We start from the raw sequence: 24912 nt of genomic DNA on the forward strand, positions 1-24912 counted from the left end.
CCTCTCTTCTATAATAGTTATTTTGAAATATACATTATTCTTAACTACACTCTACTGTTCAATAAAACACCAGAACTTATTATTCCTATCTAATTATAACTTTGTACCCATTTGACCAACCTCTCTCCAATCTCTCCTCCTTACTACTGCCCTACTCATCTCTGGTAATCACTGTTACTTATACTCTCTGCTTCTATGAGATCAGCTTTTTTACATTCCACATGAATAAGATCATGCAGTATTTGTCTTTCTGTGTCTGGCTTATTTCACTAAACATAATGCCCTCCAGATTCATCCATGTTGTCACAAATGACAGGATTTCATTCTTTCTAATGGTTGAAGACTATTCCATTGTGTTCATCCACTATGAACACTTAGGTTGATTCTGTATCTGAACTATCATGAATAATGCTGAAATGAACATGGGAATGCAGATAGGTCTTTGACATACTGATTTCATTTCCTTTGGATATATACCCAGTAGTGGGATTGCTGGATAGTTGTTTAACTCTTAATTTTTTGAGTAACCTCCATATTATTTTCTATGATTGTACTAATTTACATTCCTACCAAAAGTGTGCAAGAGTTCCCTTTTCTCCACATGCTCTCCAACACTTGTTATCGTTCCTCTTTCAATAATAGCCATTCTACCAGGTATGAGGTGATATCTCATTGGGGTTTTAATTTGCATTTTTCTGATGATTCATGATGTTGAGCATTTTTAGTATACCTGTTAGTCATTTGTGTGTCTTCTTTTGAGAAATGTCTATTCACATCCTTTGCCCATCTTTTAAATCATATTATTTGTTTTCTTACTATTGAGTTGTTTGAGTTCCTTATATATTTGGTATGTTAACTCCTTATCAGATTTATGGTTTGCAAATATTTTCTCCCATTCTGTGGATTGTCCCTGCACTCTTGTTTCCTTTGCTGTGTAGGAGCTTTTTAGTTTGATGCAATCTATTTGTCTATTTTTGCTTTCATTGCCTGTGCCTTCAGGGTCATATAAAAAACATCATTGCTCAAATCAGTGTTATGGCTCTTTCCCCCAGTATTTTCTTTTGTTAGTTTTACAATTTCAGGTCTGTTTAAGCCTTTAATCCATTTTGAGTTGACTTTTGTATACAGTGTGAGATAAGGGTTTAGTTTCATTTTTCCTCATCTGGATATCCAATTTTCCCAGAACCATTTATTGAAGAGACTGTCCTTTTTCCATTATATATTCTTGATACTTTTGTTGCAAATCAGTGGATGGTAACTGTGTGGATTTATTTCTGGGTGCTCTATTCTGCTCCATTGGTCTACATGTCTGTTTTTTATGCCAGTACCATGCTGTTTTGATTATTATCGCTTTGAAGTATATTTTGAAGCCAGTTAGCATGATGTCTTCAGCTTTATTTTTTGTTTGTACATTTTGTTTTATTTATTTACTTCGCTCAATATTGCTTTGGGTATTTGGGATACTTTGTGGTTCCATGCAAATTTTAGGAAAGTTTTTTAATATTTCTATTAAAAATTCATTGAAATTTTGATAGGAATTGTATTGAATTTGTATACTGCTTTGAGTAATATGGACATTTTAAACAGTATTAATTTTTCCAAGCTATGAACATAAAATATATTTCCATTTATTTGTGTCTTCTTCAATTTCTTTCATCAATGTTTTAAAGTTTTCAATGTGCAAGTCTTTCATCCTCTTGGTTAAATTTATTCCTAAGTATTTTTATTTTCTCATAGCTATTGTAAATAGCATGGTTTTCTTATTTTTCAGATAGTTCAAAAGTGTACAGAAATGCTATTGATTTTTGTATGTTGATATTTTATCTTTCAACTTTATTTTGTTTATTAGTTCCAAGAGTGTTTTTGTGGAGTCTCTAGGGTTTTCTTTATGTAAGATCAAAGATAATTATGTCTGAGTAAAAAATCATTCATGACCCACAACTATTAAAGTAGACCCACCAGAGAGGTTAAGATGATACTCTTAATTACAATCATCTAAAGAAGGCATAAGCCAATATAAAGATATGTTTCTGGATTTATAGGTATTATAGGAACTGTACAGTGGAGTAGGTGGTTGAGAGAAATAAGGATGATTCTAATATCTCATTTTACAATTATGTGGCAAAGATCACTGTGGACCCTCGACAGACTTGTAAAATACAATAACAGGAGGAATAAACCCAGCATTTTTTCCATGTAAATGCTCAGACTTACTGTTCAGAGACAAAATAACCTGATAATTACTGTTATTAATAGGATACACAGAATAGATAAATAAGGGGTATGGACTCCCAACCCACACTCGCTTACAACACGATACTTCTACAGCACACTACTCTACCCAGGAAAATTCTGAAGTGATCTCTACAGTAAGTTGCCAGGAAAACTGTGATCTTTAAATACTTAAATCATTTAAAATATGAAATATGTTCCTTGCCACCATTTAAGAAGCCTCAGTCCAGTGCCTCACACCTGTAATCGCAGAACTATGGGAGGCCAAAGCAGGTGGACCGCTTCAGATCAGGAGTTTGAGACCAGCCTGGCTAACACAGTGAGACTCCATCTCTATAAAAAATTAAAAATTAGCCAAGTGTGGTGGCACATGCTTGTATTCCCAGCTACTCAGGAGGCTGAGGTAGGAGGATCGCTTGAGCCCGGGGTGTCAAGGCTGCAGTGAGCAGTGATCACACCACTGCACTCCAGCCTGGGCGGCAGAGTAAAACCCTGTTAAACAAAACAAAACAAACAAACAAAAAACCAGCCTTGGCCCTTTAATTTTCAACTCTTCTAATCTTCAACCTCTTCTTCTCTAGTACCCTTTTCCCATGACTTACTCAGGCTTCCTTTATCTTTAACAAGAAGCCTTTCTGTATCCCAATTTGGTTTTCCATATTTTGAAGATAATTGCTTTTGGGGGATACTCAACAGTTCTGTCTCTGTTTTCTTAACTCCTTTAACTCTTTAATTCACTGATTCTCCTATAACCACACTTCTGAAACTGCTCATGCTAAAGTACTCATGACATCATAATGACCAGTCCAATGAACACTTTAGAGACCTCTTCTTACTTGACTTCTGTGAAATCTTACAACTTCAATCAACTCATTTTCTTCAAGCTTTCCTCTTTTGCTTTGCATAAAGGACCACTTCCTAGTTTCTTTCCCACATCTACTGCTTCTTAGACTGGACTTTCATTCTCTCAGACCTTTTAATGTGTTCCACAATATTTTGACCTTGTCCCTTTTTTTTCACACTTTATATATTCATAGTTTTATCCATAGTTTTATCCATACTCCAGCTTCAACGATTTTCCTTATGCAGATGCATCAAAATCTATATTTAGAATTCAGCCCCATTCAGATCAACAAATTCAACTATTGTCTATGTCTATTTACATGACATTTTGCATACTGAACTCAACATTTCCATGAACGTTGATAGCATCTATTTATTATTTTACTGTATCTCCCACATTTAGCCTTATCAATTCTATTCTTTATATCATATTAAAGCCCTTGCCTGTAGTCTGAATTTAAATATCCATAATTTCTTACCTGTATATTTTAATAATCTCCTTTCCTCTACTCTCATCCTGTCCAATGGATACTACACAATATTGCTAATAATGTCTTCCCAAAATTTAATTCTTTCTTTTTTTTTTTTTTTTTTTTTTGTGAGACAGAGTCTCACTCTGTCTCCCATGCTGGAGTGCAGTGGCGTGATCTTGGCTCACTGCAGCCTCCACCTCCAGGGTTCAAGCGATTCTCCTGCCTCAGCCTCCAGAGTAGCTGGGACTACAGGCACCCACCACCATGCCTGGCTAATTTTTGTATTTTTTAATAGAGACGGGTTTCACCATGTTGGCCAGGCTATTCTTGAACTCCTGACCTCAAATGATCCACCCACCTCGGCCTCCCAAAGTGCTGGGATTAAGTGAGCCACCACACCCAGCCCCAAATTTTAATTCTGATAACAGAATGTTTACACTTTAAAGTCTTTAAATCTTTTTCAATTTTTTTCTTCATGCATATTCTTAGAGATAACTTTTAGGAAAAAAGTTGTCATACTAAAGTAAAGAAATCATCTTACTGGAATTTTTATTGACACAGGGCCAAATCCAACTAGTTTGTGGAAAACATGCCTCTGTAATATTCTACATAAACATACATTATGTCATCTCATTTACACAAGATTTTAAAATATTTTTCAACAAAATTTCATACTTTGACTTCATATTTCTCATTAAAGTTATTCCTAAAAATGTTGTGCTTATTGATTTTCTGAATGAGATCTCTTTTGCCATTTTTTTTACAATTGGCAAATATAAACGCTATAATTATACATGACATCCTATATAGGAAGATTTTTCTGCCTCAACCCCCTACCCCCCACTATACTGAGTTAGTTGCTTCCCTCTGAGTTTCCTAGAGAGCATGTATTTATTTCAGTTGCAGCTTGAATTTGATTGTATTATAATTGATAGTTTACTTGTTTATTGTTAGATATCTCTTTTTTTTTTTTTTTTTGGAAACAGAGTCTCATCTGTCACCCAGGCTGGAGTGCAGTGATACAATCTCTATTAACTGCAACCTCCACCTCCCCTTGGTTCAAGTGATTCTTGTGCCTCGACCTCCCAAGTAGCTAGGATTTCAGGCATGAGCCACGATGCCCAGCCTTAGATATCTTTTAATGATATGGATATCTTATTTGCCTCCACATTTTAAATATCTTATGCTCAAAAATGTATTTTAAATAAAATATCTGGAATAGAGAAATAAAGAAACTGTTTTAGGTCAAGTAAAGTCACAAATATCCCCTTTAATAAAGTTTGATTATGTGAATGTTTTAGGTGAATGCATGTGCTCTCTTGGCTCAATTAGTAAACATTTCATAATAGACCAGGTTTATGAATTATTTTTTCCCAAAATTAATAATAAGAGATATAAATCCCTTATCAAGGTTTAAGGAAAGTAAAGATACTATTGATTTCAAAACAAAAGTAATTCAAATATTTTAAGATATACATAAAAGCATTTCAATATTACTTAGATGCTAGTCACTGGTGATAGAACTCTACGATAGGGAATATTAGGCAATGGCAGCCTAAATTATTTACAGCAGTCATCCTACTGAAATCAACTAAATATTCTTGGATAAAATATTAAAACAATTATCTTAAAAGTACTGAAAATCTGACAAGATAATGGGGAACTGCTAGGACAAATTGTGGAGGAAACCTAAGCCCAAAGAGGTAAACAGAATATTGAACTTGACATAAACTTGGACATAAATTGTAGGAAGACAGAAATTAAGAAGCAGGATGGGCTGGGAACCATGGCTCATGACTGTAATTCCAGCACTTCGGGAGGCCGAGGCGAGTGGATCACGAGGTCAGGAGTTCAAGACTAGCCTGGCCAAGATGGTGAAACCCCGTCTCTACTAAAAATACAAAAAACTAGCCAGGCGTGGTGGTGGGCGCCGGTAATCCCAGCTACTCTGGAGGCTGAGGCAGAGAATTGCTTGAACCCAGGAGGCAGAAGCTGCAGTGTGCCAAGATCGTGCCACTGCACTCCAGCCTAGGCGACAGAGCGAGACTCCATCTGAAAAGAAAAGAAAAGAAAAGAAGGAAGGAAGGAAGAAAAAGAAGCAGGATGTTCAAGATGGGGAGTCTTATGGGATCTCCAAACTACATTAAGCTGGAACTCCAAAGGACTAATCTTTCCAGGTAATGGTATGTGAAAACTAAACCCACCTACTCTCCAGCCCAGGAAACTGCTGGGGAATTTGACGTGGCACCAAAAAGGCCAGAAGGAAAATAGAAAAGGAAAATTTAATCCTATAAACTTGTAGCTAGATACTAGATATCCTGCATATTTTTAGCTGATAATATGTAGCCAAGTAGCTCCTAAGTAGCCAAGGAGCTTCAAGTCTTGAACTTGATTTAAAGTGGTTTACAAGCAGTAGTATTTACTAACTGGGAAATGTATAAAAATCTATCATGAAGAAAGGCACTTCCATCCAAGATCTCAAGATACCCTGACAAATATCATTTTCAGGATATGGACCATCACAAGTCAAATAAAACTTGGCATACAAAACATGGAGCTGTCCAGCTGAAACAGCACACAGCAGATACACACTTGCAGACTTCAGACACTGGAATTATCAGATGAAGATTTAATATATTTAAATAAATAAATGACAAGTTTGAGAATATTTGCAGGAGCCAGGCACAGTGGCTCATGCCTAAAATCTCAACACTGTGGGAGCCAAGGCAAGATAATCACTTGAGCCTAGGAATTTGAGATTGCAGTGAGCTATGATCATGCCTGAGTGACGGAGCAAGACTTGTTTTGAAAAAAAAAAAATTGCAGGGAACAGAAACCTATAAAAAATATCATGGCAGACTTGATCAGTAATAATTATAATTTTTAAAATGAAAAACACAATAACCAAAATTAACAACTCAAGGAATACTTTTAATAGCATGTTGGACACACAAAAAGACAAAATTAGTAAAACTGGAAGAAAGACAGTAACTTACTGATACTTACTGTCAGCATAATGAGACAACAGTGGAACCCAGAAGATAATTGTTTGGACGAACCGAGGCAAGATGGTGCACTTCCGGGTTCTTCATCCCCCACCCCCAACTCTTCCTGCGCACGAAAATGCAGCCGGCGCCCAGGGAGGGTGCAGACCAACTGGGCATGCGCCAGGTGACGTCAATATGAAGAGACCAAGATTTACCTGGTCGCACCTGCGGAACGCCCCTGACACTCCCATGCCCCACCTGTTGCCCTCCCACTCCTAGAAAAGCCGCTCTCCGCTCATTGAGCCACGCGGCCTCCTTCCCCGGAGGCCGACAGACTTCTCCCGCACACCTTAGGTTACCAAAATAAACGTGCAGTTTTGCTGTTACACTTGCCTACCCGCTGGTTCTTTTGCGCCCGCTCCGCTGGTCTTAGAAAAACAAGACAATAATGAGGTAGTAACTTTAATGTACCAAAATGAAATAAATGCCAATCTTGAATTTTACACCCAGGGAAAAATATCTATCAAGAATGACATTTCAGGCAAACAAAAACTGTAATACTTTATCACTAGCAGAAATAGAGGTAAATAATACATAATGCTAAAAGTTTCAGTTTAGCAGAAAGATATCACATATTTACATTTGGTTAAGAATCTAATAAAATAAAATAGCCTTAAAACATATGACACAAATAATTGACAAAATCCAAGGAAAAAAACTCACTATTCATAGTGGGACACTTTAACATAATTTGCTCAGTAACTGATAAAATAAGCAAACGAAAAGAATAAAAAAGAATGCAGAATATTTGAACAACACAACTAGCAAAGCTGACCTAATGGACATATACAGAACACTACAACAAGCAATGTCAGAATGCTGCTTTTTCTTGAATATGCAGAACATTTATAGAAATTGACCATTCACACCCTGAAATACTATATAATGACAATGAATGAAATACAGCTACACACAACAATATAAATGTATCTCACAGATGATAATGTTCAGCAACACACACACACACATACAAGTTGGTTATTCCTATTATTCAAGTTTTCAGTACCCTGATTGATTTTCTTTTGTTTCCTTGTTCTATCTGTTTCTGAGCAAGGTATGTTAAAATTTTCTATTTTGATTAACCAAACTAATACAATGAGAAATAGAGGCTCTTTATAATTCTATAACTATTAATATTATAGACATTGAATTTATAATTTAAAAGATTTTCATGAAGAGAAATCTAGGCCTATAAATTTCACTCTTAATTCTTTAAATGCTTATGGAAGACAAAAGACTGATTGACACAAACTTGCTATGATCTGAATGTTTGTGTGTCCCCTCCTCCTCTGCAATCATAAGTTGAAATGCTAACCCCTAAGTTTATGATGTTAGGAGGTAGGGCTTTTGTGGAGATGATTAGACCATGAGGGCACAGCTCTCATAAAAGAGGTTCCAGAGAGCTACCTTGCTCCTTCCAGAAGGTGAAGACACAGCAAGAAGATGACATTCTGTTTTATGAACCAGGGAGTGGGCCATCAAGAGACACAAATGTGCCAAGGTCTTGATCATCAACTTCCCAGCTTCCAGAATTGTGAAAAATAAATTTCTATTGTTTTTAAGCCACCCAGTTTATGGTATTTTGACATAGCAGCCCAAATGGACTAAGACAAACTCTTCCGAATAAGTGAAAGAAAAGTAACACTTCTCAACTTACTATATAAAGCCAGGATAGCCTTGATGCCAAACTCCGACAAGAGCATTGTAAGAATGGAAAGTTAAAAGCCAATTTATTGTGCATGTGAGTGTGTGTGTGTTGCTTTTTAACGTTTATTTTAGGTTCAGGGGTACATGTGCAGGTTTGTTATAACGAAAACTCATGCCACAGGGGTTTGTGGTACAGATTACTTCATCATCCGGGTACTAAGTCTAGTACCCAGTAACTATGTTTTTAAAAATAATTATTTTTTCTGTAGAAACAAATTTCTATCATAAACATATATTTTAAAAATTGTAAACAAAATGTTAGGAAACTAAGTCCAATGATATAAAGAAGGATTATACATCACAAGCAACCTGAGTTTATTCCAAGAATGCAAGATTGGTTTATCATTAACAAATCAACCAGTGTAATGCATGGTATTAATAAAATAAAAGGATAAAAATCCATATTATCCATTCAATAACAGAAAATGTGTGATAAATTCAATGCCTATTCATGATTTTTAAAAAACATAGTAAATTAAAAAACAAAGGGAACCTAATAAATCTGATAAAGGATTTATGCAAATAAACCCAATCAAACAATGTATTTCATATTAAATATTTAAAAACTTCCTCTCTGAGACCAGGAATAAGACAAGATTATCCATTAACATTACTTCTATTCAATATTATACTGAATTTCATAGGCAATGCCAGAAAGCAAGAAAACTATACGATTAGAAAGGTTTTAAAAGACTCAGCATGGTGGCCTATGTCTGTAATCCCAGCACTTTGGGAGGCTGACGTGGGAGGATTGCTTGAGCCCAGGAGTTCGAGACTAGTCTGGGCAATGTAGTGAGACCCTACGTCTATTTTTTTTAAAATGGAGAGAAAGTAAAAAATACAATAATAAAACTAACAATATTTGGGGATAGCATGACAGTATATGTAGAAAACCTAAAATATAAAAATAGAAGATTTTACAATTTAGCAAGGACATTGTATACAAAGTTAACATAAAATCAGTATTATTTCAGTACACTTGCAACAAAAACCAATTATCAAATTAAACTTTTTTTTTTTTAGATGGAGTATCACTCTGTTGTCCAGGCTGGAGTGCAGTGGCGTGATCCCAGCTCACTGCAACCTCTGCCTCTCAGTTTCAAGCAATTCTCCTGCCTCAGCATCCTGAGTAGCTGGGATTACAGGCTTGTGCCAACATGTCCAGCTAATTTTTGAATTATAAAATTAAAGTTTTAAAATAGCATTAAAATATCAGCTATCTAATAATAGTTGTGCAATACCTCTACATACACATACACACACATAAACATTAAGATAAAATAATACAATAAATGGAAGAATATACCTTGTTAATGGGTTGTCTATCTCAATATTGTTAATATGTTAACAAGCCTCATATTTTTATAGATTCAATAAAGATCAAAATAAAATATTTTCAATATACCCCATATTTTCTACAGATTCAATATAGTGCCAATTAAAATCAGAGCAGGGTTTTTTTTTTAACAGAAACTGAGAAGCTGAATCTACAATTTATACAGAAATGCAAAGAGCCAAAAATAGCTCAGTTAATCTTGAAGTAGAAGAACAAAGTGAGAGAACTTACACAGTTATATATCAGTACAAGTGAAAAGCTACTACATTTAACACAGAATGGTATTGGCACAAGAATAGACAAGTTGCCCAGTGAAACAGAATCGAGAGTCCAGAAACAGAGCAAATATATAAAGTCACGTGGCTTATGACAAAGGTAGCACTGCAGAGTAGAAGTGAGAAACGGATGGTCTTTTTATTCAATAGTGCTGTGTATATAGACAGTCTAACTGGATTTACACATGGAAAATATAAATCTTGACTTCTACATTGCACTGTATTCAAAAATAATTTCAGGTAATTTAAGATCTAAATGTGCAAGTTAAAACAAGAAAGCTTCTGGAACTACAGCGACCACTAAACAGGTGTGGTTATTTAAGCTTAAATTAAATAAAATTAGTAACATTAAAAATTGAGTAGCCCAGTTTCACTAGCCACATTTCAAGTGCTTGGTAGCTACACATCCCATATGTGCAGATAGAGAAAATTTATAACGTCAAAAAGTTCTGTTGGTTAGCAATGTTATAGAAGAAAACACAGGAATGTATCTTCATGACTTTTTTTTTTTTTTTTTTTTTTTTTTGAGATGGAGTCTAGCCTTGTCACCCAGGTTGGAGTGCAGTGGCACGATCTCGGCTCACTGCAAGCTCCACCTCCCAGGTTCAAGCAATTCTCCTGCCTCAGCCTCCCGAGTAGCTGGGACTACAGAGGCCCGCCATTACACCTGGCTAATTTTTCTTTTTGTATTTTTAGTAGAGATGGGGTTTCACCTTGTTAGCCAGGATGGTCTCGATCTCCTGACCTCGTGATCCTCCTGCCTCGGCCTCCCAAAGTGCTGGGACTACAGGCATCAGCCACCATGCCCAGCCATCTTCATGACTTTGAAGCAGGATATGTTTTCTTTAAAGGGATAGAAAGAATACTAAATAAAAAAGACAACATTGGCTGGGCATGGTGGCTCAGGCCTCTAATCCCAGAACTTTGGGAGGCCAAGGCGGGTGGATCACTTAAGGTCAGGAGTTCGAGACCAGCCTGGCCAACATGGTGAAACCCTGTCTCTACTAAAAATATAAAAATTAGCCAGGTGTGGTGGCGGGAGCCTGTAATCCCAGCTACTCGGGAGATTGAGGTAGGAGAATCTCTTCAACCCGGGAGGCAGAGATTGCAGTGAGCCAAGATCATACTACTTTACGCCAGCCTGGGCAACAGAATGAGACTCCATCTCAAAAAAAAAAAAAAAAAAAGACAATATTGATAAATTTGAGCTCATTAATTGCTAATCAAAAGACACCATAAGAAGTATGGAATATGTCTAAATACTATACTACTATGAAATAGTCTCGAGTCTATATTTTTAAGAGAAAAAAATCAAAGGGGGAAGAATGTGTATTGTATGGAACAGTAGATATTAGACTTCTCTAAATATATTTTGTTTTATAAGTTTATTTTGGAGCCATGTAAATATTTCACATAATTATAAAAGAAAATTAAAATTTAAAAAGCAAGCCCTACATTTGAAAGCAACTTGAAACAAGCCTAACTCTGCATCTGGCTGGTGGCTTAACTACACAGAGAGGACTTTTCCAAGATACTTTAAAACACGATAATTTGACTGTACATGCCTACTGGGCATTTGTAAGGATGTGCCTTATAAATGAAAAGAATGACAAAAACTTAAACTGTAACAGTATCATATTATTTCTGTAGTGCTGAAATTGTTTTCTAAGTCCATTATTTGAGTCCTGTGGGTTAACAAATGAGTAATTCTGTTGATGTAAATGAAAACTGGGATTTGAGGTATGGGAGAAATACCAAGGTAAGACTGATAAAGTTAAGTAAAAACCTCGGAGTGCTGAACTTGAATTAGATTAGTATAAACATGTGATGTATTTTATCTTTTAACAAATGGACATCCCTTAGCTCAGTAACTGAAAATACCTAGAAACACCAACTGACCCAGCAGCAATAAGCACACCTATTGTTGAGATTACATCTCTAAGTATCATCTTTCATGAAAAATAAGTGAAAGCTCTTTGAAAAATGGCTGATTCTGGGAAAGGAAATGTACAAGATAATCTGAACATCTTGTAATACCAGAAATCAAGGTATTACAAGGTAGCATTCAAAAGACTACTAAGACTCACGTGGAAAGGACTCAGGGTGTTATCACTGGGGAAAAGTGGATGACGAGCACATGGGATCTCTCTGTACTAGTTTTGCAACTTTATGTGAATCTATAATTATTCCAAAATAAAACGTTTAAAACAAGATACACAAACACACTTACAAAGACTCAGGAGCAAAGCTGAACAGTTCCCAACTTGGCAAAGTTAGCATAATTTGATCATTAAAAAGATAAGAATTGCCATGGATTGAGCCATATCAAATATGTTTAAGTCAATGAGTTCATAATGACACCTAAAAAAGGCCTTGGTCCTTTTCGTAAGATGGTCAGGAATCAATTCATTATTTTGAATACCGCTAAACAAAGGGAAAGAATCAAACATTTATCCTGCCTTTCCTGTGTGAACTGTACTTCAGGGTAATCAAATAGTTGAAGACCCATTACAGAAATGTTACAATTAATAAAAAAAGAAGAAATGATAGTAGAATTAGAATGGTGGTTCTCAAAGTGTGGTCTATGGACCCTTTCGGTGTCCATGAGGTGAAAATACTTTTCAAAATAATGTTAAAACATTATTTGCATTTTTCACTATATTACACTTGCATTGATAATGCAAAAGCATTGGTGGGTAAAGCTGGGCACCATAGAAGGAGTCAAGGCAGTGGCTCCACACTGTACTAGTGGTTATTACATTCATAATTGGACATTTGCAGTAAGAAAAATACCAGTAAGAGTGCCCTTAGTGAAGCACTGACTGTTATTAATTTTGATAAATCTCCACAATTAAGTACAAATCTTTTAAATATTTTGTATGAGGAAATAGAAATGAAAAGTATGTTTAAAGTTCTTCTGTTGTACACTGAAGTATAAACATATAAGGAAGGAAATTAATAAAATATGAAAATTAATAAAATAGAAAGCAAATACACAAGAAAGAGAACCCAAACACCAAAGTTAGCCTTGGAAAGACTAACATCATTAATAAACTACTTCCAAGTCTAGTCAAGAAAAATGAGAGGTGACACTAACACCCGGATTGAAAAGGGAAACATCACTACAGATCCTGTAGATGTAAAAAAAAAGCCACAACAGGACATTATAAACAACTTTATGCCAAAATATTCAAAAGTACAGATAAAACTAACATATATCTGAAAAAATGAAATGTACAGGAATGAAATAAGAGCAATAAAAATACAAAGAAATTTGATCTCAATTAAAATTTTAGGTACAGAGAGCTTCACTAGTGAATTCTACCAAATATTTAAGAACGCTATTATCACCAATCTCAGCAAACGTGTCCAAGGAATAGAAAAAAAATGTAAGAGAGATAGAGCGACAGAGACAGAGACAAGATTTCCAACTTGATTAACAGGGCCAGCCTAACTTTGATACCAAACACTAACAAGAAAAGAAAAAGACAAATCAACCTAAAAATCCACTATTAAGACCTCTTAATTGGTTGTTTTTATTTTATATGAACATTATTCTGAGTTTAAACAAAACAGCTGTAGTCTTTGCTTAACAATTCTAAAGAATAACCATCATGTGTTTGAATTCAGAGTACATTTTGAAGGTATGTCATTAGAGTGCCCCTATGAACACGGAATATCTGTAGATGGTAACCAGATGGCTCTAGGAACAGCCAAGGAATTTGGGATGGGTTAGAAATAAAGTGTTTATCTTTCTCTACAGTACAGGAGAATATGAGATTGCATATTTATTTCTAGATTCCAAAACAAGTTCCAAATGAATATATAATAACCTTTGTGTTTATAGTCCTTTCTTTTTCATAAATGCAGTATAAGAGACATGTAATTTATTTATATCCTGAACCATTATCTTACTCCATCATTAAAACTGGGAACAAAATGAGTGGCTAGCTACCTTTATTATTTAGCTTTGCTTCTTAAGAACAACCCTTACCAACAAATTCCTTACTTCCCATAATACTTTAGTCAGGATCCTGAACTGTAATCCATATTCACTTGAAGTTCTGCCAAATGTTAATATTTCTGATATTCGTATGACACGCATTTGAGCATTGTAAAAACCTTTCAGCAATTTAGTCCACCTTCATTCCAACCTAGCTAAGTGAATTTAGTTGTTGAAATATTATTGTTTCCCTCAACTGAAAATATTGAAGACAACAAAAGTCAATAGGTCACTAACGTTATGAGACACATTGTCAATACTTTCCCACTTATATGTTTCCAAGGTATTGTTTTTCTCTTATGTCTACTCAAATTATGTTCTTTTCCTTTCCTTTTTACTGGTTTGAGGGTCTGCATTATACACAATTATTATGTTGTCTACATGAGTTTTTAAATTTGAATATATTTCATATGTCATGCAAACATGCAAACTTCCTTAGTTTCATCATTCTAAAGTTTCGGGGCTTTTTTTTGGTTTTTTGTTTTTTTGTTTTTTGGGTTTGTTTTTTTTTTTGAGACGGAGTCTCGCTCTGCCGCCCAGGCTGGAGGTGCAGTGGCGTGATCTCGGCTCACTGCAAGCTCCACCTCCCGGGTTCACGCCATTCTCCTGGCTCAGCCTCCCGAGTAGCTGAAACTACAGGCGCCCGCCACCACGCCCGGCTAATGTTTTGTATTTTTTTTTAAAGTAGAGACGGGGTTTCACCTTGTTAGCCAGGATAGTTTCTATCTCCTGACCTCGTGATCTGCCTGCCTCGGCCTCCCAAAGTGCTGGGATTACAGGTGTGAGCCACCGCGCCCAGCCTCATCATTCTGAAGTTTTTAAAAGTGTGGTTATCAGCTTCAAAGTCAAAATAGATACACAAAACATCTAATTACCCTATGGGAGAGTCTACTTGTGGAATGTATGTTAAATAAAGCACCTTGAATGCCATAAACATTCTACTACTGTTAACAAATGACATTGCAAAGAGGAGATACCCTATTTCCTATATACCCTGGCAAAAAAGAAGATGCTTTAATTCCAGGTGAACAATACACCAATATAACATTGGTATGTTCAAACTATGCATAATTTTCATGTGGAAATTTAATAAGGCCAGTTGTACGGTAAGTATTTCATGCATTTTTGCTACATTAATATATTTATACCTTTAAAAATTATCAATGCAATCAGTTTTTAATAAGTAGAAATTTCTATCTCAGAGGTACCATCTTAGATACCATTCTAAAAAATTTAAATTGCCCATCAAGAATGTTAACAGAAAAAGATGGACATGAGGTACACAATGTCTAGTTGTTATACAGTCAGTGGATCAATTTTGTTTATATCTTAAATATCATCAATTGGAAATATAGAGATAAAAACCATGTTTTCCTGAATTTCTTAAACTGATCATTTTACATAGTATTACAAGCTATGTTAATATATACTGTAAACTTATGGTAAACTAAAATGAAAGAACTTAGAATTTGAACAAAATAAAAACACCTATACATCAACATGATTCTATAAGACTCAGACACACATTATAATCATTGTTAAATGTCATGCTTTTCAAAAGATTTGAAATAAAATGAAAGCAATATTTTATTTCTAGAATTCTGTTGTTATTAAGGCATTCAGGATACTATGACAATAATTCTTTTCTAAAGAATTAAGATCAGATCAATAGGTAATTGAACAGGAAGAAGTAAATAACAAATGCCTTTGTGAATTACAAATACCCCATATTTAGAGAAGTTATTTTATTCATGTTTTTATGAATCATACTTCATTTATTTAGAAGGAAATATCCAGCCCACAACAATTATTAGCAGACCAATAAGCTACCTAAAAAGCAAAATATCAACAATGATGGAAAAAGATTGTTCAACTGAATGAATGGGATGGTACAATATTACTGCACATATGAATAGGATATCTCTATTATTTTGTTAAGCATGTAAGTTTAAAAATTTGGTTTGAAAGTTTTTTTTCCTCTGTTATTTCCTACACTTTTCCTTTTAAATCGCTAATTTTCCTTCTAACTTCTAGATTAATCGGCCTTCCTATCGCTTACTTATATTTCCTTTCTAGTCTAGTGAAAATGTGTTTCTAAAAAAAATTCCTCACTCCCAAACTTTATAGCCATTACTAGTATTCTCATCTCCTTTTGTTACAGAAAGCAATGAAATAAAAGAAATAAATAGTGAAATTTCTTGGTAGAAAAAATGTTCACATATTAAGTGCTCTGATACCTGAAATATTAGCATTGTAGCGCACCAATTTTCTTCCCTAAAATTAACTGAGATTCTATTAAATAGTATCCACTGCAAATTTCACAATGTAATGATGTGCACACCTATTAATTCCTTTGTCATCTATAGAACTGGACTCATACTTAGTCCCAGACACGGCATTGGAGTTTTTCATGCTAGCTCTAGAACCAGAAAATTCCTCTGTTATGTTATTAGTGTATGTCATGAGGAAGAAAATAATCATTGAAACAGTACATTTGAAAGTGACCTTTAAACTATTAACCACATATACACATCTAAAGTAGAAAAGTAAGTTAAAGTTTTTCCCTCTGTGTTGAACAGTGTTACCATCCAATTCATATACACACATATTTATTCATTCAGTCAGCATTTACTAAGCATATCTTATATGCTGGATTCTATTATATCGTGAAAGTATTAAGTATGGAAAATTTTAACATATGTAAATTTATTTTATTTGCAGCTGCCATCATTACTTGAGGAAGAAAAACTTACAAATCACTTTTCCCCTTATTGCCTAGAATAGTAAAACAAGGAATGCTTCATTTTCCTCCCTTAATTTCTACACACCTCCTTCTTTTGCATCTAGGATTTCTATGAGAAGTCAAAAAGTAATAATGTAGAATTGCTTCAGAATGTTATCCTAACTGCACTCAAGAAGTTTGAGGGCCAGCTGCAGTGGCTCATGTCTATAACCCCAGCACTTTGGGAGGCCTAGGTGGGAGGATCACTTGAGGCTAGGAGTTTGAGACCAGCCTAGGCAGCATAGTGAGACCCCTGTCTCAAAAAAAAAAAAAGTTTTGAAATGCCAAGGGCCACTAACAGATAAATTGAAGTATTTGAATCACTTAACTTTTATTAGATACATTACTCTCAAATATGATATTTACTTATTTGTTAAGTGTATTTGTCCTCTAAAATAAAAGACATTAAATCCAAGTTGAATGGACTTTGGATGGTAAGTGCACCTTTGAACACATAAATATTTCTGACATAAAAATTACTTATCTTTCCTCTTTGTAAAATATTATCAATAGAAACACAAAACAAAAGGTTGTCAAGCCCTATATCCAACAATATGATCTCCTATCAGTATAAATAGATGTTATGAGACAGGCTTACAATTTCTGTGTACTTACAAAACCCTGCTATGGAGCTGTTAGCTATGTTTTAGGTGCATTCCCAAAGAAGACACCTTCACCAAAATGGTATTCATGAAAAGTACAGGCTAGAGAATACACTGTTTTTTATTAAATGGTGTATCATATTAAAGATCCAACTAAATCTGTGATCTCTATCACAAAGCCTTCTCTGACTTCTTCCTCCCCCTCAGATGTTCTCTTATGTTCCCTTTCTCCCTTCTTTTAACCCCCATTATAATTTATTTTTACATCTTTTGTGGTTATTGTCATCTTTTAATAATGCATTGCAATAGTTTAAATAAATGTCTCACCTTCCATATTATATTCATATTAAGCAGACTCTTACATATTTTTCATTCTTCAGTTTAAATATTAGAGTGCCTTACATATCTGTTGCTTATAAAATATTTTGGTACTTTATTTTTAATTTTAGACCTTCATGCCATATTACTTTTATTGTTCTTAAATAGGTTTTAATTTTTACCCTTGTTTCTCAAAAATAAACTATAAGTCCCTTGAGGCCTAGGGCAATCTTCTAATACTTCTATACTTTCAGCTTTCTTGGCACAGGAAGTGCTAAGAAGGAGTGTTTAATTCAATTGATGAAATGTTGTGAAAGGCTTGTCTAACAAATATTTCAGAACACAGCTAGCAGCCATCTCCTGGTCAAAGGAATCAAATTCCATAAAATTTGCTTACCATGGCATTGACATTAGCGTGATCCCCTTTCCTATTCCGAATCTGAATACAGGATATTGGCAAATTCAGTCCTACCCCAGTGGCAAGATTTCGCAGGTCGGCAGCATTGTACTCCCCACGCAACAGCAAACTGTTATTATCAGAACCAAGTCCCAGAGAGGCCCGATAGAGATAAGTCTGAGAAAGTCTCTCAACTGTAGTGACATCTACGGTGGCTGATGTCATGCAAGGATTTGAAACCATCTTCTTTCCATACCTCAAATCCTCTGTAGAGCGACAGCAGCTCTGAGGGCAACAACCTGGGCTCTGGTGCAACTTGGTACACACGAAGAAAAGTAAGCACCCCAGAAATAAAAAGGAAATACAAGCCAAGGCAATTACTAAATACAAGTTCTGGGCAGAAAGCTGCCCTCCTGGTTCCCAGATATCTTCAAAGTCTGGAAGTAACTGAGGAACAGAGTTGCTCAACAGCACACCCAGAGTGACAGAGGAGGAAAGTGGTGGGTCTCCATGGTCCCGAACCACTACCACCACGCTCTGCTTAACTGCATCAGTGGGAAGAACTAAACGAGCAGTACGGAGCTCACCTATATTGGCTGAAATTCTAAAAAGACTAGCGTCAGATGCCCGGGAGATGTGGTAGGAAAGCCAGGCATTAGAACCACTGTCTGCATCCTCTGCTACTACTTTTGTGACCAAGTGTCCAGTCCTGGCAGAGCGGGGCACAATTTCCACAGGGACAGAACCATTTCTGGGCAAGGGAAACAAGATAACTGGATAATTATCATTCCTATCTACCACAAACAAGTTTATAGTCACTGTTGCACTTCTGGGAGGAATGCCACCATCCCGGCCTTCTACTTGGAAGTGAAACCCCCTGAGCTGCTCAAAGTCAAAGGAAGTTTTGGCAGTGATAGCCCCACTGGATGATTCTACTGCCACCAAGCTAGAGGCTGGTGGCCCTTCAGAGATAACATCCAACAGCTCATAAGAGACAAGGCCATTCTTCCCCAGGTCGGGGTCCTGGGCAAACACTTGGCCTAGAGAGGCCCCAGGGCCATTGTTTTCAGCAACGAAAAGTTCCTGCTGTGGTTGAGGAAAGCTTGGTGTATTATCATTCACATCAGCAACTGACACAGTGATTGTCCTTCGGGTGCTAAGTGGGGGTGAGCCACTATCTGAGGCCGTGATCAGGACTTGGTATTCACTGATCTGTTCCCGGTCCAGGGGCCCATCAATCAGCAGGCTGTAGTAGTTGTCAAAGGAAGCCGTCAGCTGAAAAGGGCCTCCACTAGACATGCCACAAATGACCCTACCATTAGAACCAAGGTCTTCATCCTTTACACTAAAGAGAGCAATCACTGTGCCAGGAGCAGCGTCCTCCGGTACTGGGTTCGAAAGAGTCATGAAGTCTAGTTCGGGGGCATGATCGTTCACGTCAGTCACCTCCACCAGCAGTTTAGCGGTGCTAGCTAAACCAAAGACTCCTTCGTCCCTTGCCTCAATGTATGCCTCCAAGAGCGTTTCCGGCGGACCTAGTGAAGCAGCTACTTGCACCTCTCCACTTTTAGGGTGCACATGAAAGCGGTGTCGCAACTCTGCTTGCGTGCTATTGCTCAGGGAGTATCGGACTTCCCCATTGGACCCTTCATCTGGATCCAAGGCTTGAACTCGGAATAACACAGTCCCATTGGGTGCAGTCTCTGGAACCTTGGTGCGGTATAAGGAGCGCTCAAATATAGGCGCGTTGTCATTTGTGTCCACCACAATGATGGTGACTTGTGCGTCTCCTGAGCGGGCAGGTAGCCCGCCGTCCCGAGCTGTAAGCACCAGCAGGTGGGTGGCGCGCTGTTCGCGATCCAGTGCTTTCTCCAACACCAACTCCGGGTATTCGCTGCCGTCAACCCGCGATCCCATGTCCAGGCGAAAGTGCTGACTGGGGCTTAGGCTGTAGCTTAGTATCCCATTGCTTCCCTCGTCATCATCTTGGGCATTCGGGAGAGTAAAGCGGGCTCCGGGCGTCAGGAACTCGGGGATGTGCAGCTGCACGTCGCCGGCAGGAAAGAGAGGTGAGTTGTCATTGGTGTCCAGGACGTGAACCCGAATCTTGTGCAGCTCCAGCGGGTCCTCGAGCACCAGGTCGTAGGTCAAGACGCAGGCAGCTTTGCCCCTGCACAGCCGCTCGCGGTCCGCCGGTTCTCTGACTACCAAGTTGCCGCTGGCTAGGTCCACCCTGAAGTAGAGCTCGCGGTGGCTGGAAAGGAAGCGAAAGTTCCGCGAGGACAGAGCGGCCGCTGGCAGCCTCAAGTCCGCGGCGACATTGCCTACAGCTACGCCCCGCTCCGTCTCCTCCGGCACTGAGTACTCGAGCTGTCCCGCGGCAGCGCCGCAGGAAACCCACAAACATAGAACTGCCACCCCCCAGCCCACCATCCTCCCTCTGGGCGTCCACGTTTCACCAACACGCTATACCAACAGTGACCCAGGACCACGCTCCGGACTCCTGGAGAGCACGAGCCGCGGGGAAGAGCACGCTCCTGCCGGCCGTCACTGCTGCGGGCTAGATACTCAGCGACCGCCGACGTTGCCGTTCCCGAACGCCGGCATTGCCCGGGCTGGCCAGCTGGGAGCCGGGCTTGCTAGGCTGGAGGCTGGGTAGCCGTCTGGGAAAGCGGAGCCGGCCGAGTGTTGAGGAGCGCAGCGCCGCCTAGGGGTGCAGAGACGAGGCTGCCGGCCCAGGCGCGAGAGGTGCCGTCTCCAGTAGCAGCGGGCTGGGGTCTAGCCCACGACGCTGGCCGCGGGAGCAGGGAGACGACCCGAGACACTAACTCGTCTCTGCTTAAACGGTGTTTCCTAGGACAACGCCCTGAGGCTGCCTGGATCTTAACCTCCACAACCTCTGCCTGCAGACTGCTGGTAACTGAGGCTGAGCCCCGCTGGGCTCCTCCTGCCACCCTTTGGGAGCCGCCCGTTGTATCTGGACGCTCTGATCCCTGCGCACCTCTCCCGCGGAGAGGGCGGGACTCCGCGTGGAGCTGCCGGGCGGAGGCGGCGAGAGGCGGGACCGTGAACGTGAGCTACCACACCTTCTAGGCTTAAGGAAACAGGAACCCCCCAAAACAAGTGCTGCGGAGCTTTGTGCGTTGGATCCTGCTGCGGAGGTTTCCGCGCTGGGTCCTGCTGCGGGTTGAAGTCTGTCCTGCACCCTCTTGTATCCCAGGAGCAGCCAAGAGTGCAATAGAGACGACAAGGAGGGGAAGAAGGTTGGGGAATAGTGTCCACATAAAACTGCCTCCGGACTCTGGTTTTTCGAGGCAGCGGAGTCAGCGAGCTCAAGGCTGTTTTGCGTGATAGCAGTTTCTCCTTCTCCAAGAGGCTCTATTTGGGAGTGCTTTGCAAACGGCCCTTGACGATCTGGGTGAAAGAGGAGGTTATAAACTAGTCAATACCAATAACTAGAAACTCAAAGACTTGACGACCCGTCCCCAAAGAGGACGCGAGAAGAAGGGGAGGGAAAAGTACTAAGATACTCATCAGAGTTTGACCAGGAAACTATTCTGTACACTTTCTTTCTGTAAATATTTAGAAAACACCATGAGGCGGGATAAGAATAGGCTAGATACCCATCCTCTCTCCAGTCTCGCTTTTTTTTTTTTTTTTTTATTATACTTTAAGTTCTAGGGTACATGTGCACAACGTACAGGTTTGTTACATATGTATACGTGTGCCATGTTGGTGTGCTGCACCCATTAACTTGTCACTTACATTAGGTATTTCTCCTCGCTTTTAATTTGGTCTTCTGCATGGATATTGGGACAGTGATCAGTACTGTGAGAAACATCTCCGAGCCAAAACTGATACACCCAAATTCTGCCTAACATCCTACGGCCAGTTCCTTTCCCTAAGAAGGAGGCAAGCCAAAAGGAGACTCACTGACTATTGACTCTTAAGCACTAAATTCCTCATTCAAATCCTTCTCTTAATACAGTTGCAATATGTTCAAAGCCCCAATAATGAAAAATTTGTAAGGCAAAACCTGAACACAGATCAAGAATTAAAGTTTCCAGGACATATTTTCTGGTAGAAACCTGCCTAAAAGTATCGATAATTATTGAAGCTGGGTGATGGTACATTGGGGTCAATTACACAATTCTCTCAACTTTTGTGTATGTTTCAAGTTTTTTTTCCCTCCCTCCCTCTCTCCCTCCCTCCCTCCCGCTTTCCTTCCTTCCTTCCTTCTTTCCTTCCTTCTGAGATGGGAGTATTGCTTTGTTGTCCAGTCTGGTCTCAAACTCCTGTGCTCAAGCGATCCTTCCATCTCAGCTCAGCCTCCTAAAGTGCTAGGATTACAGACATGAGCCAATCAATGCACTCACTCTGCATTTTTTTAACTTTTTTTTTTTTTTTTTTGAGACAGGGTCTCGCTCTGTCACCCAGGCTGGAGTGCAGTGGCGCGATCTCGGCTCCCTGCAACCTCTCCCTCCCAGGTTTCAAGCGATTCTCTTGCCTCAGCCTCCCAAGTAGCTAGGACTATAGGCGCGCACCACCACGCTTGGCTAATTTTTGTATTTTTATTAGAGACGGGGTTTCACCATGTTGCTCAAGCTGGTCTCCAACTCCTGACCTCAAGTGATCCGCCAGCCTCGGCCTCCCAAAGTGTTGGGATTACTGGAGCGAGTCCCGCACCACCTCGCTTGACATCAGCCTGCATATTTCTATAATATTTAAAAATATTTTAAAATTGCTGATTAAAATGGTGGGGAGAGGGGTAGCTCTGGTATTCTCTTTTTAACATTAAGAGTGGGATTGATAACGCCAGTGTTCCACTAAAAACCAGTTACCTCCCTGAACACACAAACCCATTCCTTATCTCTTCCAGGGAACTAGAAAGGGCACACTGTGATATAAGGCAATGTAAGTAGTAAATACCCCCTGGCTAGTTTACCTTTTTGAATTAAGAAATCAAAAAAATCATTGACACCAAGTCTCAGATAAAATTAACGGAGGAAAGATGTCAGCCTATTAGGTAGAGTCAAAAGTACAGACCTCATTAGATCTCACCAAGATGCAAAACAGCCCATAAAAATTGAACTTATTCTTCACCAAATTTCAAAACCAAAACTAATTTTCTGCTTCAGTGCCAGAGATTAGGATTTACATTTCTTCATTTTAAATTAATGCTGCTAAGCAAGCTAACTGCTTTGGAATGAAAGTTTATTCTTTCTGCCTTAAACAAATGAAATACAACTGTAAAGATGTACCCAACGTTTAGGCCCCTTACTTTTAGGTCTGCAGCCAAGCCTCCAATTATACCAGGTTTAGAAATTCTGAGCAGCATCTAGAGGGATAGTATGTGTGGATATACATTAGGGCATGAGGAAAAAGGAAAAATGCATACAGAGAACAGCATGGGAAATCTTCACAGAAACTCCTCCTTCACACGCTTCTCAGATTTTTGGCTTCCCTTTTTCCATTTCTCTATTTAAACTGCCACTGACATCTATTTTCAGAAGATTTCATTTGTGCAAAGAATGAAGAAAGCATCCACCCAGTCGGATTTGTCCCACCATATGCCTCCTTAACTTTTGGCATAACATTACATTCTTATTCAAGTAAACTGGGATTTGTGAGAAAGCAACATTTAAGAGAGAAGGATATTCCAAAGATAAGGGAGGCTAAAGATTTTTGCCTTTTGGATAAGATGACCAGATAAACATTAAAATTATGAATTAACAAAACTTCTCTTTAGCAGGACCTTTCATTGCTGATATTTCATTTTGTCCTTTTTTTGAGGCAGAATCTCACTTCATCGTCCAGGCTGGAGTGCAGTGGTGTGAAGATGGCTCACTACAGCCCCTACTTCTCTGGGCTCAGGTGATCCTCCCACCACAGCTTCCCAAGTAGCCAGGATTACAGGCACACACCGCCACATCCAACTAATTTTTTAAAATATTTTGTAAAGACAGGGTCCCACTATGTTGCCCAGACTGATCTTGAACACCTAGGCCAAGCACCCCCATGCCCAGCTAATTTTTTTTTTACTTTTTGTAGAGATAAGGTCTCAGTATGTTGCCCAGCTGGTTTCAAACTCCTGGGCTCAAATGATCCTTTCACCTTAGCCTCCCAAATTGCTGCAGTAGATGTGAGATACTGCATCTGATCAAAAATTTATCTTTCTATAAATTTTTTTATATTTCACCTTGAAAATGTGACCCTACAAACTTAAAATCATACTCCCATTGGTCAAATAAGTGCTGACATGAGGAGACCTAGCTTTTTTATTCTAAATACTACACATGTAGTAATAGAGTCCAAAACTGCAGTCCAACAACCATTCTTATAGCCCATCCTTGATATGCCATTGGCTAAAGACAAACTAGACTTCCACTGCTGGAAGTAAAAGTCTGAAGTTTATTTGTATCTCAAAATGTTTTATTGAATGATGTCTTTGGATTTTTTTTCCCCTTATCTATGTATTTGGTCTCTTTGAAGATATCTACTAGTAGTATGTTGTTTCTCCTTTTTCTGTATTCCAAAGCTATAGCTTTCCCTCCAATTCTTTTAAATTCTTTATTTTTTTCCACTTTTTGTCCTCAAACTTGTCACCTGTTTCTTTTTGTTCTTGACTGTATGGAAGCAGAGGCTGTTCACTTTTTTACTGCTTGCAGTATAGCCATATTTACTGTTTGATGGAATGGCTTATGTGTGCCATAGTTTTAATATATCTTCAACTGATGAAAACTGGCGGCTGCAGGGCAACCTGTCATCCCAACTTTTCTCCTTACCTTGCCACATCCTTAGGTTCAATCTTGAAATAATGGTGCATCTGCTCACTATCAGATTTAGTCCTGCCTTCTCTCCTATTTTGTGTTGACAAATAGGATTATGAGAGAGTCC

At 38.5% G+C, this 24912-nt stretch overlaps 1 protein-coding gene across 13 annotated transcripts in view; it reads right to left on the minus strand.

Annotated features, from left to right (window-relative positions):
* The window catches only part of LOC111527854 (protocadherin alpha-C2), a 180952-nt gene that overhangs the window by 62236 nt on the left and 93804 nt on the right, over positions 1–24912 (minus strand). Inside the window, exon 1 of one of the 13 annotated variants that reach the window (XM_023194397.1) lies at positions 18016–21134. The exons of the other annotated variants lie outside the window; for them this stretch is intronic. Coding sequence (XP_023050165.1) covers positions 18016–20448 — 2433 coding nt within the window. The 5' untranslated portion in view covers positions 20449–21134. Of the gene's footprint in view, positions 1–18015; positions 21135–24912 lie in introns of those variants that run through there. 13 annotated transcript variants of the gene reach the window in all.

The sequence above is a fragment of the Piliocolobus tephrosceles genome, chromosome 4 (genome assembly GCF_002776525.5).
Source record: "Piliocolobus tephrosceles isolate RC106 chromosome 4, ASM277652v3, whole genome shotgun sequence".
NCBI classification, from domain to species: domain Eukaryota; kingdom Metazoa; phylum Chordata; class Mammalia; order Primates; family Cercopithecidae; genus Piliocolobus; species Piliocolobus tephrosceles.